The sequence below is a fragment of the Amphibalanus amphitrite genome, unplaced genomic scaffold (genome assembly GCF_019059575.1).
Source record: "Amphibalanus amphitrite isolate SeventyFive unplaced genomic scaffold, NRLGWU_Aamphi_draft 000051F_arrow, whole genome shotgun sequence".
Classification (NCBI taxonomy): domain Eukaryota; kingdom Metazoa; phylum Arthropoda; class Thecostraca; order Balanomorpha; family Balanidae; genus Amphibalanus; species Amphibalanus amphitrite.
The window spans coordinates 892,781-907,994 of NW_024881547.1; the positions used below are offsets into that span (position 1 = coordinate 892,781).

The 15,214-nt window shown below is 52.5% G+C and overlaps 1 protein-coding gene across 1 annotated transcript; it reads right to left on the reverse strand.

Moving 5' to 3' along the window:
• Positions 1 to 394: 394 nt before the first annotated feature.
• Positions 395 to 14,205, reverse strand: LOC122377818 (collagen alpha-1(X) chain-like). The gene is made up of 3 exons (XM_043358263.1): positions 14,014 to 14,205; positions 13,286 to 13,344; positions 395 to 4,531 (listed from the first exon to the last, which is right to left on the reverse strand). Exons 2-3 carry the CDS (start codon positions 13,325 to 13,327, stop codon positions 1,964 to 1,966), a joined length of 2,610 nt encoding a protein of 869 aa, XP_043214198.1. The 5' UTR covers positions 13,328 to 13,344; positions 14,014 to 14,205; the 3' UTR covers positions 395 to 1,963.
• Between the last annotated feature and the right edge of the window lie 1,009 nt (positions 14,206 to 15,214).

The window sequence follows — 15,214 nt, forward strand, 5'->3', positions numbered from 1 at the left end:
GATCTCGAAGTTTAATCACATCATCGCAATCTCATGTGCGTTATGAATATGTATACAAGCCCCTTATCTCGGAGCTAAGTTGCATCGTCCCTCGTTCGGCTTTATGACTGTGGTGCTGTGTGCGTGGCAATAAATACATAACTTTTCAAATAGTGGCCAGAAAACCTTTTTTGACTATGTGTGACTCTTGTGACAAGTAACCGTCTGATTTCCCTCTAATTGAAATTTATTTTATAATTTGTCAAAAAAAAAAACTGAGTGTGACATGTCCATCGCTTTGATATGCTTTGATCTATGTATGTACGTTGTTGTACCTTGCACTATGTACGACGTTCATGTGTTTATCTGATTATGAACCAGTTTGTCGGTTGACCTTCAACACCATACAGACAAGTTCTTTTACTACTTTTATTCATTCACTCACTAGCATGTTACACACAAATTAGTAGTGCTCATTCATTTACACCTCGTTCCTCGTCACTAAAACGCGCGCACCATCCATCCATCAGACACTCCTGGCCAATTTACACTCTCTTACACAGAGTAACAATTGAGGCAGCGCCGCACGAGCGCTCAACAATGACGTGACACCACATCCGACGAGGGAGGAACCTCAGGACGCGGGTCGGCCAGGCGCGACTCACTGCCGCTACAGTATATCCCGCCGTCGCAGGGTCACACAACAACAAAATAAATAAAGGGCTATCTACAGATGTCCTGGAAATACAGGGATACATACACGCATATATCACAAGTATTTACAGAGTCGCTGGGACGACTGCCCCACGAACGGAGCGGTGTTGCCGGCGACCGGTCAGTGTCACGGTCCGTTCAGCCAGTCTCTGGTCGGAGACGGCCGACGTCCGCCCCCGCACGGCCCGTGTCTGACCCGCAGAAAGTGGGCCAGACACGGGCCGGGCCGGGAGTGACGTCATCACCGGGACTCCGTCATCTGGTGACGTCACGGACATGGCAGTGACCAGACGCCGGCGGCAGGGCAGGGATCGGGAACGGGAGGGGAGGGGAGGGGAGGGGGCCCTGCAGGGCCAGCTGACCCGGGTGGGGTCACCAGAGCCGACCAGGGTCGGACCGCTGTCTTGTCAGCTAGTGCAGTATCGAGTGCGATACGCAGTTTGTACTCCTTTCAGACGCAATGCAACTCTAGCACGCTCTCACTCGCGATCTCCTGTGCCTGTGCACTGGGCCTTACAACTAGTTAACAGCGACAACACCTTGTGAGTCCTTCCACCCAACTTCCACCGCAGAACAGGATAACGAAACGACCGGCGTTGTCATGCCAACGCACAGCCACCAGCAACGTCCCCTCTTGAGCAAGAATAAATAGATAAGCGAGTTGAGCTTCTGCAATTGAGCAGCACAAATACCTACAGTTGAGGGAAACGTCTGGTTATTTGGCAACTCCCTCGGACTAGAATCCTCAGGGTATAACTAACATCTACACTCATTCTCTAGCATACGGAAATTTTAGACGTGAGTCCAGATCAAAATCTGACAAACTGCGTGGAAAGTATGTGTTGAGGTCGTCTAAAGTCACAAGTCTATAAATATTACAGTACTCTGTCTAGCGGGGGTACCCCTGGTCCGTAGTTTAGCTGGTGACCTTTGCGGTTTGCCTATAATCCACCCGGGTCAGCTGGCCCGTTTGAGAGGGATGAGGGGTGGTGGGGGTGAGGGTGCAGCCCTGTCAACGAGTCTCGCCGCGACATCGCAGCGAGGACACCCATCAACAACGGCAGTGGATGGTGGGGCGAAGCCGGGTCGGCCGCCAGTGACCATCTCCTCACTTGTCCACCCTGACTTGGAGCCTCTTCACGTGACGAGAAGAGAACCCAGGTCAGCAGACAGTGAGCTAGGGTGGGCCACCATCTCGCCGACCAGCGGCGGCAGTCTCGACCGGCTCCGCCTGTGACTTGATGAGCTCATCCGTAATGCCTGAGGGCGCTTAGAAGTGACCCTTCTTGTGCAGGAAGATGGGGTTCTCGAAGGCTGCCGAGAGCACAGACCGGTCGCCGCCGAAGGTGCGGTACCGCAAGCACAGGAACGCCGACAGCAGGCACGAGATGATGAGGATCGCCAGCAGGACGATCAGCGTCGCCGCGAAGCCCGGCGTCGACATGCAGATCATGTGCGAGTCGTTGCGCACGGGGAACACGACCGTCTCGGTATCGTTGGTGGCCGAGCTCTCCAGCGCGAAGGCCAGGTCGCGCGTAGACACCACCTGGATGACCCGGTTGATGCCGACGTCGCGCGCCTCCTCGGGCGTGGAACGCTTCTTACGGGAGCCGTCGTAACCGTCAGCAGGCGGGGCGTCGTAGGCGTTGGCTGGCCGCGGCTCGATGCCGGGGGCAATTCCGCCGCCCTGGACGCACTGCTCCGGGCACTGGTAGCGGCAGATCTGGACCGTGCACTGGAAGTGCACCTCCATCGAGTCGGGGAACTTGAACGCCTGGAAGTGAGCGTACGAGAGAACAGACGCCGACGCGCCGAAGTTCTTAATCTTGGTGAACTTGGACATCAGCTTGGGCCTGGTGATGCAGCCCGCCTGATCAACCAGCTGAATCGGTGCGCGGTGGCCGTCGTGAGCGACGCAGTTGCGGACCAGCATGTCGAACTTGTTGTCGTCGTCCTTGATGGCCAGAACCATGGTCATGGTCTGTCCGATCTTCACCAGACCGCTGACCTCAGACGCCCACGGGCCCTTGCCGACCTGGATCTGCATCCAGCAGCCCACGTTGTCTCCGGCGAAGTCGGCGCGCACCACGTCCAGCATGTCAACAGGGAAGGGTCGGAAGGTGACGGCCTTCTCGTACTGGTTGTGCCAGGTGCAGCGCAGCTTGCGCGCCTGATCCCAGACCTCCTGCACCTGCGGGTCGTACTGCATGATGATCGTGTTCTCGAAGTAGGTACCCGAGCCGGAGTCCTTGCCGTAACCGCCGTACTGGCCGTCATCAGAGTTTCCGGTGGTGCCGCAAGCGTTGATGCTGATGTCGAACTGGGCGTTAGCGCTGCCAGAGTTGGGCTGCATGTGCACGCAGTTGTAGTTGCTGTAGTGGCCCTTGCTGAAGATGATGCCGTTGAAGGGCTTGTCGAACTGGACGTTGACGCGCATCAGTGACTTGTCACACTGCACGTCGAGCGAGACGATCTTGGGCATGTCGGTGGCTGGAGATCCCCAGGCGTCAGCAGGCGGAGAGTCATATCCCTGAGCAGGCGCGGCCGGGGCCGGCTGGTAGCCCTGAGGAGGCTCCTGGTACTGGGCCTGTGGCTTAGCGGGAGCCTCGTACGAGTCTTGCGGCACGGGTGCCTCGTAGCTGATGGAAGCCGGCTCAGGAGCGCCATAACCACCCGACACCTCGTGGTTGGCCGGCGCAGCCTCGTACGCCTCGGCCGGCTGAGCGGGCGCGCTGTAAACCGGTTCCGGGGCAGAGTAGCTCTGTCCTCCTCCGCTGTGACCTCCGCTGCTGTGTCCGCCGCTGCTGTGACCTCCGCCGCCGCTGCTGTGGCCGTGGCTGTCTCCGTGGCTGGCCTGGGGCTCGGAGTAGGTCACCTCCGGAGCCGGCGCGACGTACGATGACTGGTGGACAGATCCTCCCGCGTGCGAGTCGCCATGTCCGGCGCCATGTCCTCCAGAGACTGCGTGTCCGCCAGAGCTGCCGTGTCCGGCTCCGTGTCCGCCAGAGCTACCGTGTCCGGCTCCGTGTCCAGCGCCGTGTCCGCCCTTGGGAGCACCGTACTCGCCGCTGGGCTTAGGGGGAGGTCCATAGGAAGCCTTCGGCGGCCCATAGGCGGGCTTGGGCTTCGGCGGGGGTCCGTAGGTAGCCTTGGGTGGTCCGTATGCGGGCTTCGGCTTGGGCGGAGGTCCGTAGGTGGCCTTAGGGGGTCCGTAGGTAGCCTTGGGGGGTCCGTAGGAGGGCTTGGGGTGACGGATGGGAGGCCTGTACTGGGGGCGGGGGCGGGGACGGGGACGGTGGGGAGGGGGTCCGTAGTGGGGCCTGGGGCGGAGCGGCCGGCCGATGCCCTTGGGGTGGCCGATGGGACGTCCGTGTCCGCCGCCGTGTCCGCCGTGTCCGCCGCCGTGTCCGCCGCTCGGAGCGTGGGGAAGGACAACAGTTCCAGGCCGGACAGGCACGGGGTACGGCACCGGGATCGGGCCCTGGCCGCGCGGGCCGCCCTTCGGAGGATGCGGAGGGCCGTACTCTCCAGACGGTTTGGGAGCGCCGTAGCCGGAGGACGGAGCGCTGTGTCCGCCATGTCCTCCGCCGTGTCCGCCGTGTCCTCCACCGTGTCCGATGTCCGAGTCGCGCTCGATGCTGCGTTCCTCCGCGTCGGGGAAGCCCTCGGGAGCGGGCACCTGGACGGGCGTGGGTCCGTCGGCGGTGCTCTCGTCGATTCGAGATTCTAGAGCGATCTGATCCACGTCGACGTCGATCTTGTCGGCGACCTGCGGCTCGTCCTCTGACGTCACCGCCTTCACCACCTCAGGAGTCTCCTCAGCATTGGATGCCACCAACTGCGAAAGAAGAAAAAAGAGAAAGTTAGGGCACTGGTCGGACTCGAACCCACGTTGTGAGAATGACAATGACATGAACTGGGAAAGTGTTGAATAGAAATTGTAAATAGTTTGATATTGATGCTTGAACGTTTCAATAGATTGCCTGAAATGCCGCTGAGGTAATTGGTGCCATGGGAGCTGCAGCGAGAGTGGCGAGAAAATTCACTATTTGTCTGACTGGATTTGATTATTAACTGCTTATTTTCTAGTTACGCTATGCCTTCTGGGAATAGACGTAAGGTAGAAAATATGTCGGAACAGCTTGAATGGGCGCAATGTTGCTTCAGTTTTAACGAACGTCTGAATATGTATTCTGACAAACTGGATGCAAGAATCTGTGGCTATCCGGTTGAAAACTGTTAGGTATTGTGGTCAGCATATTCAGCCGAGCATACAATTATTGCACCTTTGAGGCGCCGCTGCTTTCCCTGTGCGCGTGGCGTTTTCTAAAGCTCTGTCTCACTGTCGGTTCTGTCGTACTACATCTCCCATTTTGAGCGCGTTGGATACCTGGGTCAGAGGTCAGCCGGGCCAGCGAGCGGCACTGACGGCAGTTGATGGAGGAACGAGAACAGAACACCACTCTGTCCGCACATATTTGAGAGACAAATAGGATCCCATCGATCTAACAGCTTTCCCCGCGGACGCTCATATAAGGGAGATTTATGAAATGAAACAATTAACTATTAATATAAAACCAATTTGGAAGTGAGAGCCAGTGAAAGACTTCCTTTTAGAGTATCGATATTTTAGCCATCTGTTGCCAAAGCTCATTACCCTGTTTGCGTAATAAACAAAGTTTATAGTTATGAGAGTCAGTATCTCCTGCGGTGCCTCTGTGCCGCCTTCATTTGTTAGTTGAATTCCATCCGGCCAGATCCTGTTAGCACCTTATGCGCCGTCAATCCTGTTTAGACTCTCGCCCCGCCCTTCCTCTGACTTCACCAGCTCTCTCCCCCTCTCTCTTTCCAGTCTCTACCCAGCCCCACTCTCCCCGGATGCATGGATATCCACTGCTCTGCCCCTCTCTCCCCACCTCTCTCACCACGGCGGTCTTAGTGGCCGATAATTAAAAACCGATCCAGAGGAGCGCGGGCCGCCCACCACCGCCCGACCTAAATCTACGCCTGCCCCCACCTCCACAGACGGGTTTGGGTGTCGGGTTTCGATAAGATGTGACAGTCATAGAGCGCAGGTGGCTTAAGTGGAACGTAGAAATGACGCAAAGCAAAAACTAGTGATGAAGAATATGGAATAAGTTTTTTATAGAGCTTTATACGCTATTTTTGTGCCAATTGCTTAGCCAGGCTAATGCTAATCACCTTATGTCAAAAGTATCCATGTTCTTTGTATTGCTTGCTGAATTAATCGTCATAAAACACCGCTAAAACATAACTCATTCATACCCCAATTACATTGACATAAAGGATGTCAATTAATTAACTACTTGCATAACGAATCGAAACCTGTCCGGTATGCTGTTTTTATATCGGATACACTTGAACTTGATTGACCACTGGTACTTGTTGTTAGATGGCTGTTTTAGATCGGATGGGTAGCTACCGCGACAATACTTTCATTTATTCGCCGAGGATTGAAGACTACCACCATGAATCAGTGTTGCGGCATAGCAACGTCCTTCAAAGATGTGTGACCTAACGCGAACGGCCTCACGAGACCCGGAGAGGGGCTGACGGCTGACGATTTCCGGAAGAGAAGACGAGCATCGTCCGACGGAACTTTCTCTTCCCGGGTACAGCTACGAACAGCGGTCTTGCGCATGCGGACCATGCGCTACCGGCCGGGAGCGGGCTTCGTGGAAGCATCTGACCAGGTGGGCGTTCATGGACTTCCGAAATCGACAGCACCGGATGGGATGATAGACATTCGTCCCAACTCATAGACATGGTTCGGGCAGTGGCAGAGTGGCTGCGGGTCAGTCCGAACGACAATCGTCCACCGTGACGCCGACCGTGACGCTGCCCGTGACTCGTGACGTGACCGTGACGGCGGCACAGAGCCGAGCCAGCCAACCGTGACCTGAAGCGCCGGCGGGCCGGCTGGCGAGAGAGCGGGCCACGGCACCGGACAACGAAAGGAAAAGCGACGGCAGAGGCGGGCCCGCTCCTCCACTCGGGCAATTTTACCGACCACATTGGTGAGAACGAACGGACCAGCTCAGATACAGGGGCTTTCTCCTCCACACTTCCAGCGTTTGTTGGTTTCTTTTACGGTTAGTGATACTCGACTGGATGACTGTGATTATTCCGGATAGACTGATTTCAGAGAAAGCCAATATAGCGTGACAGGGACAATGGGGCGAGCCAGCACGTCGGTAACACCCTTTACAAATCGGATACATGACGCTCGGAAGTCCCCCCGTCTACAATTAGAGTTGAGTTGCGTCACGATCGTTAACTCAGCGGAGTTTGATCGGTTCGGGGCTGGGGAAAGTGGCCCATTGCCACTGCACTTCCCGGGGCATCACGGTAGGTCGACGATGACCAGCAAACGCACAGCGTGTAGCCTGACCATGACTGATCAAGTTATGTGACTCTAAAAGAGCACTGCTCATTGGTGCACAACGTTCATTCAGTAGTGTGTTGATGGGCAGAACTGTTACCATTGCCATAATTTGTGCAAAAGTAAACATACCCATGACATTTCAGGTGTCAAGCAGCTCATGAAATTATACTAGAAGCCTTTATGGTGTATCATGTGTTAATTGTGCACACGCTATGATAACAATTGCACTGTAATTGTCCATTTCATGCATTGTAGTTTTATGCTCGCAAGTCGCAGCCTCATTGTTGCCATCCCAGGGCATCACGAGCCCGGAAACAATTTTCCATCAGCTACTCCTGAATTGCAGCCCCTCAAGTTTCCCCATTCTTCTCAATAAAATATCTGAACTTTGAAAGGTCTATGGATGAATGAATAACATCTTTATCAGGTACGCTCCAAAGTTATTGGCTTTAAGATAAGCTTTGAATTCAAACTCGAGAAGCTGATCTTAGAACGCTTTTGAGTTCATGTTTCCATGATGTAACGTCCTAACGGGATGACAACGATTCATTTCATTGATCGCGAAGTTAAACGGAGACAGCAAAACGTTTGATCTTTCAAGATACGATGGAAGTTGTAAGTGCATTATAATGCTCAGCCCTTTACGAAAAGCCGGGTGCATGAATTTCACTAACAGCTGATTCATATCATTAATTGATGTGACTACCGACATTAGTGCTCTAATAATGCGTAACGGCTCCTGGGAGGCCCATTACGCCACAGAACTGCCATTCAGATACACTCCAACTCCGCATCGCAGTCTCCTGAGTTATGTTCGGATGCTGACTTGCAGTCTCTCGCTTATGCGTCTGACCGCCTTCTAAGTCATCACCTAGTTCGGAGGATCGTCAATTGGCACGAATCACCATGGATACCGTTGGACGCTAGTTCCATCTGTGTGAGGTAATGATGCCGGTAGCACACGAAGCTGTCTGTAAGCTCGCCCAGGCACGAGATTCTAGCGGTCATCCGCGGCGGAAGCCGGCCAATTTAGCTCACACCATCACGTGCCAGAGCCGACCCGCGCCGCCGCCACGCTGAGGCTCTGACGGACACCAGGCTGAGATGAGCGCCGCGGGCTGCCGGCCTCTCTGCGCCGGCACGCGCATAAGAGAAATTCCCGAACACGGCCGGTCGAAGGAACTGGGTCAACCTCATCTCTAGGTCCGTTTTCATCAATCAAAGCGCGGAATGGCGAACGATGCGCCCGGCAGCGACCGACGGTACAAATTGGGTATCGATAGCCCGCAGCTACCGTGGCTCGAAATGGCTCGGAAATTTGGGCGATTAGTTCGTGTGCCACGTGCCGCAAGTTTCTGGCGGTAGCTAGAATTTGGGCGGTTCGGGGTGCCGATGATGCTCTGGTTAGACGTTTGAGTTGGGAAAACTTATTTTCTTTACTTCTTTTCTAAGAGTCAGAATTTCTAATAGGTGAAATGAGCAGCATAGAAATTAGAAAACCAAGTAGAGAGAAGAGAAAGGCAGATAGAAAAAGTGGTCCTAATTAACCCGGCACCGCCTGGGCTATTTCCGTACCCACATCAGCCTGGGGGGGGGGGTCGGATCCGACCCCCCCCCCCTGTTATCTCGAGAACCAATGGTCGTATCGAGCCCCGCGAGGCGGCGTTCGAAAGGTCTCTACGAGACCTTCCCAAAGCACTCTTAAGATTTTAAGATCGAGGTCAACTTTCGGGTCAAGGTCAGGTCAAAGGTCAAATTCAGGGGTTTTGCATGATTAGGCTTACGGACAGCGGAATCGATAGCTGCTGCTCGAAACTCACCACAAATGACCTCAAAGACCTAGTGAAGGTACCATGTGCGTATAGGGGTCATACTAAGTACGGGTCAAGGTCAGGTCAGGTCACGAAAGGTCACGGTTTTCACTTTCTGCTACATGGGCGTGCGACACATGTTTTATGGCTTATTTTTCACGCCAAATCCGATGGTAATGGTTATATGTGACCCCAAGTCACTGTGCTGGTGATAAGTGTGCATTGAAAGCATAAAAAATCGTTTATACCATACATAACTAAACGAGGGCTAAGAAAAAAAGTCAATTTTTCAACTTTTTATTTTTGACATAAAAATGCACTTTTCTAGACGAGCTTTGTCCCAGGAATCTAGTGGTGCCATTTGTTTTCACATGCGATGTTCAGAAGTGCCTCTAATTCGCGAAAATGCTTATGACGTCACCATGCCCTATGCATGTTGGAGCTATTTTTTACAATTTGGGGGTCAAAAATCAAGATAGAAAGTTGAAATTTGGGACATCTAATGTTCTAATAGAGCTCTATAACATATATTCCGGTTTTTTGGAAATTCTCAAAATTTTGGATTTTATTAGCTGTTTTCCAAAAATATAGTTTTTTGAATTTTTAGGGGTGAAAAACGCATTTTATGGAAAATCCGAGATAGCCATTTTAAAGAACTCGTTGAGCTGCGTCTTTTCTTGTCCTTAATTTGCAATTTGCTCAAAACCTCGATTTTTGGCGATTTTTTAAACATTTGCCATTTTTTGACTGAAAACGCCATGTAGTTACATCACTAAAATCGATATATCTCAGAAATTTTTGATTTTTTTTCTTAAAAATTGCACAGGAGACGTCAAATTGATGGGGGAGAAGGTATGCGAAGTTTCAAGTTGATAGCGCAGGCGGTTCATGAGTTATTCAAGAAAAACGGAGGGGGGGGGGGGTCGGATCCGACCCCCCCCAGGCGGTCGCGGGTTAATATTCGCTAGGGCGGAACAGTGTCACAATAAGTGTCACAATAAGGGCTTTTGAATAAAAGTAACAACTGGCCATTATTTCAATGAAGTCCCGTAGGAATGAAAGCTAAGCAGGTACCTTTTTTGTCGTCATTGAGATTTGAGGGACACTAAAATGAACATACCTAAGCAATGAAATGCACCGACAACAAGCGTGAAACGATCCACGCTCGGCGCGCCGGCTGACTGGCAGTTTGCATGAATCCATCATGTCTCGAGCCTAAAAACGATCAGTACCGTTCCGACGTCCCAGCCTCGCGTCTCTAATCCATGTTAATCATATGCGGCCAGACAGACACTCGCGTGACGAAGAATGAATGAGAGGATCGGACCGTTTTCGCCAGCTCGTCATGAATGTCTGCCGACGAGGTGTCGACTCCACATTTCGGAACTAACCTAGGGCAAGATGTTCTTGCTAAGCAACTGGTAAGCCAGGCAACTTGGTAATGATATTTTCTTGCTTTATATGGTAGAAACTTTCTCAAAGCTGCATGGGTCGGCACGTAAGAGCTCAATAAACGTTCGCTAGAAACCTAGAGACCCACAGACCTGGAGATGGCCAGTGATAATAAAGCCCCGGGGGTCTCTGGGGAGGCGGCTTTGCAGGCCGTCCAGCGTTCCAACCGACTCGCTTTCTGACATTTCCCGTGACGACCGCTGGCATGAACCATCGTACAACGGGCGCGCCGGCCATAAAGCAGCAATGTATGACCGAATATTTCAAACGTTCTGGGCGCCGGCTCGGATGAGAGGCCGTGTAGCCTCCGGGCGGTCCGCCGCGCCGGCAGGCGCTCACAGCGAGGCAGATAGTTCGACTAGTGACCTACATTGGGCATGTAGGCTACATAGCCTGCATAACAGCCACTGAGGGCGCCGGACGCCCCTTGTCACAGGGTCCGATACGAGCGGTCAGCCAGCTAACAAGCGGGTGGGTTTACCGGCGCGACTGTAAACAGAGAGGAAGTCCACAATCTAGTGCGATGGCCCCAGTGGAGGGCGGCACAGAGCCCGCTCGGAACGGTTTATGGAGCGGTGAAGGGTGGCGCGTGCCTTATTACTGGATCCGAATGAACCCAGCTCGAACGAGCGGAACGATAAGGCGGTGAGTACCGGCACCCTAAACGCCAAGACGAGCCCTATTTTCGTCGATTTATAGCATATTGAATAGCTTTATCCTCCTATGGAAACTTCGCTCATCATATAACCTTTCCAATGCCTAAGGGTCGCAATTAATCACGGAAAAGTGGGTAGAGTTGTGCCATACGAGCGCCCATGGTCTCCCCATAGTGCCGGCCTTTGGGTGTCGGAAAGAAACAAACAGCCGAGGTGCCTATTAGCCGTCTGAAATGCTAAGCTAACAGGGAGTGGGAGTGTCAGCCGCTAACGGTTCGCCAGGCATCCCATTACGGCTCAGCCTCCTGACCGAGAGCCAGGCAAGAGGCCAAGAGCGCGCGCTCATGAATGTTTAAAGACAGGCGTCCAGCCGAGCCGGCTCACAAGTGTGTCACCAGCGCAGACAACTCCCGATTAATATTCAAGACGAAGAACATTTTTGACGGCACGCTTTAGTAAAAAGAATGAAGTAAATAGTCGAGATAAGGCTAAGCCAACCGCCTAAACGGCAAGTTTCGTATTGTTTTGTCTGCATGAAAATGCAACTGTAAATTTTTCCAGTTTCTAAAAATTCGGAGTGGGTGTAATTTGGGAAACAAAGCAGAACCTGAGTAGCATCACTAGAGCTTAATTTGAATTAAAATTACCGATCATGCAAAGAAACTAAAACATTCGAGGTTGTATAACGCAATGGCCAGACAACCCATTCTGCAGCTATTTTTAAGACGCCTACAACCATGGCCGCTATTTTAGTAGCGTCGCCTAACTTACGATCCTAAACATCCTACCCCACCTCATCCCAGGGCTCTGTGCCGTATGCACTAGGCAGCCCGCCCGTCAGAGGTGGCCGTCCGCCCAGGGTCAAAGGGCACGCTCTGCGTGTGACCCTCGCCCACCGCCCGTCCCATTACCCGAACGGCAGCTGAGGGCCGCCATAAAACAGCAGGGACACTGGCCGTAAAAATATCCCACCAAAGTGCCCGGCGCTAAAGACGTTGTATTACTGTCCCTCCGTCGCTATTTAGTGTCAAAACCGCAAGAAATGACAATGTTTTACAAATTGGGTGTGAATAAATTTCGAGTATATATCGATGCTACTAAGTCCTGTAGCATGTATGAAAGGATGCATAAATGACGCTTGACACACTCTACACATGTATCCTAAAAAGGAAGACTACAATTCGTCCTCACTATTTTCTCCAATGAATAAAGATCGTCGTGCAAATTATGCATTTAGCAAACTCTAAAAGCGTGGCAATACATCAAACTGTATCCGCTTTGAAACCGGAGCTTTGGACTGGCGAAAGCCGTCGGCTGCGGCCGCTCAGAAGCGTTTCACAGCTCGCAGTGACGTCACGCCGGTGTGACGTCACGCGGCTAGGTCGGGCCGGGTCAGCGGGGCTAGCGGTCCGCGCTGCCCGCGGTCCCACGCCGCGCGGTCGGGGGCAGCGCCGAACCCGACGAGAGCCGATGACTGGCTGCGAGTCTACGCAGCAGGGGTGGGACGATCGACACATTTAAGTTGTCTATGTGCTTGCAAATTTAATGGAATGCTAATGATCAGCTTAGAATACCACGTAAGGGATAGCGTTCTGGTAAAGCATGTGTTGATTTACCTGAAATATTTTGCGGGACGTTTTTTAGAGGTAACATTTTCTAATCATTATTAAGAATAGTAAAAACTTCCCTCAAAACAATTTTATCAGGCTTTGCGAACTAGCATTAGCAATTATTTCTTATGTATGACAAACACCCCAAAAACAGCGATATTAACCCCGATATCCAAAAACACCATTCTATTGTGCGTCTAGGCCGACAGGTGTTGAGCGCTGTGTCGAATTTCGTCGCTGCCGGCGGTCCCGGCCGTGGCGGGGAACCAGGATGTGTCGGACGGCGCGGCAGCCCGGGGCGGCAGGCGCTCCTCACCACTGACCCACATCGCCTGACGGTGGGTAGCCGCCGGCGGCCGCCCGCCCGACCACAGCTGCACACACAAACACGCCGGCGCAGACAGACACACAAACGGGATCGAATACGTGCAGGAATACAACAGGTCGGCATTGCCATGCAGGCTGGCGAATGCAGAGGAACGCAATATGGTCGGAGTGAGAGATAAAAACTTTGAGGGATGTCGGTTAATGCGACTGTGATGGAATGCCAATGGCACGTGGATTTAGAGAGCTGCTTGAATGTCGGTCAAACGTTTGAAAAAGGATTTTAGCGTATGTAATGTTTAGAACAGCATTTAAAAATGGTTCGGTACTCACCCCTATCAATAAGGTGGCGAAGAGTAATCTTCGGAGCAGCATCCTTGCAGTGTGTGAGCCTGAGGAAGAGAGAAAGGCTGTCATGCAACGTTCAGAAGAAGCTGACTTGCCGTGATGTGTTATGATTATTATCAGATGGCTGACTCAGAAAGTGTTAAGTTAAGTACGTTTTAGTTAAGTACTTTTTCAGAAGTGCACTGATGTGCTGTAGCAAAGCTTATTCGCTTATCAATTGAATGATCATTTCTTTGTATCTATATCAATTGAATGAGTTGAGCATAAATCAAAATTCAGTAAGGTATCTTTCGTTACATTATTTGTCTAACGCATCAAATTGAGCGATGTTATTGCACTACCGCTGAACAAGAATTGAGTATACTTGGCTCAATCTCAAATATTGATAATTTCAATTGATCGTTTGCTTGTCAAAAAACTATTCGATAGATCATCACCAAAATGCGGCGATATCGGTTCGTAAAAGCGGCTTCAGTAAGTAAGACTTCCAGTCTTATGTTGTGTGTAAAATTGGTTTATCGATTCCAAACACCGGCTAAAACGGATGAGAGGTGACGACACATCTACTATAAAACACACAAGAGGCGATGAGATCCAGACCAGCACTGACAAAGTCCAACAGTGCACTCCCACGTCTGGATTCAATCACCCCACTTCACTGTCTCAGTCTCTGCGTCCTCCGCGCACACTGTCCGACCGCCCCAATCAATCACCTTTTGCGCCGTTTCAATCCACTGAGTGTCGCCGAATCGCCGAGCCACACTGCCCAGGTACACGCTCACGAACACCGGCGCGATCGGGTCTGGCCGGGGAGTTGGTAGCTCGGACTGTGCCGAGGTGGACCTCTCCCTGCTCCGTTCCGTTCGCGACTGACACGACGAGCGGCGCGCGCGGCGTCGAGCGCCGGCCGCTCGTCGCCGAGACCTAGTTTGGCCGGCCGGCCGCGCCGGTTGCCGCCCCAGGTAGGTGAGCGGGGGAGGAGGCGCTGCGCGGCCGGCACCGCGGCCCTCGGCAGCCCGGCGATTTCACGCGGCCGTTCTGGCGACAGTGAAACCGACGGTGACCCGCAGATGACCCGGTGATGACCCCGCGGTGACCCGGACGGTGACTAAGGGTCACCGGAAGCAGGGAGCCGCGGGCGGTGCCCAGGTCACCGGCGGAAATGGTCCCCGGTTACGGCGGCACCCACAAGGGCAGGCCGGCTGCGGCGACGGCTAAATGGGCGAGCAGAAATACGGCCGGCTAGCGTTTCGCAATGACGAAACTTCCGGAATGTGGGAAAAGTTCCGGATGCTGCCGGTCATTTGATACAAATGGTAGCGTTTTCGTAACAAGGAATGTCATTTGTTAGCGTTTTATTTGTCATCTTGTTCGTCTAGTAAATAAGTGGTGCTTCATTTGTCATGACAGTTGTCCCAGATCAAAAGTCATGCAAAAGTAATGCATTACGGTGCTCGTTCTCTTCGCACATTACTCATAGCTATTTGCTTACTGTGTTCATTGCGATGCAAATTGCACAATAACTGCTTCTTTACGGCATCGTTACAAGAATAAACGCATCCAGTCGTGTAATTTTCTGGTTCCAAAACCTTGGTCCATTACTTTTCCCCCTTTTTTGCACCTTTGGCCCACATGTATTTGCATGCAGGGAGTGTGACAAAGTCCCGCAGACGCAGCTTCTGGTGGCCTTTCTCTTCACGCACGCGGGTCCGAGTTCCCCATTAAATCAATGACACCGGGCTGCCGGTGGGTAATGGTTCTGTGGACGATAGTCAGGGGTTCGTGTGAAAGGAAAGTGTCAGATGAGAGCGGACAACTCATTACGGCTGAGGTGGCATTAGCGGGACACTTCTCCCACGTAAATTGGTCCCGGGCGAGCCGGAATTTCTACATAATAATGTGTGAATGATAACC

Excerpts from the sequence above, each read along its gene's own strand:
- LOC122377818 (XM_043358263.1), bottom strand. The coding sequence starts at position 13,327 with ATGCTGCTCCGAAGATTACTCTTCGCCACCTTATTGATAGGG. Across the intron at positions 4,532-13,285 it reads TCGCCACCTTATTGATAGGG|TTGGTGGCATCCAATGCTGA; the intron begins GTGAGTACCGAA and ends CTTCTTTCGCAG.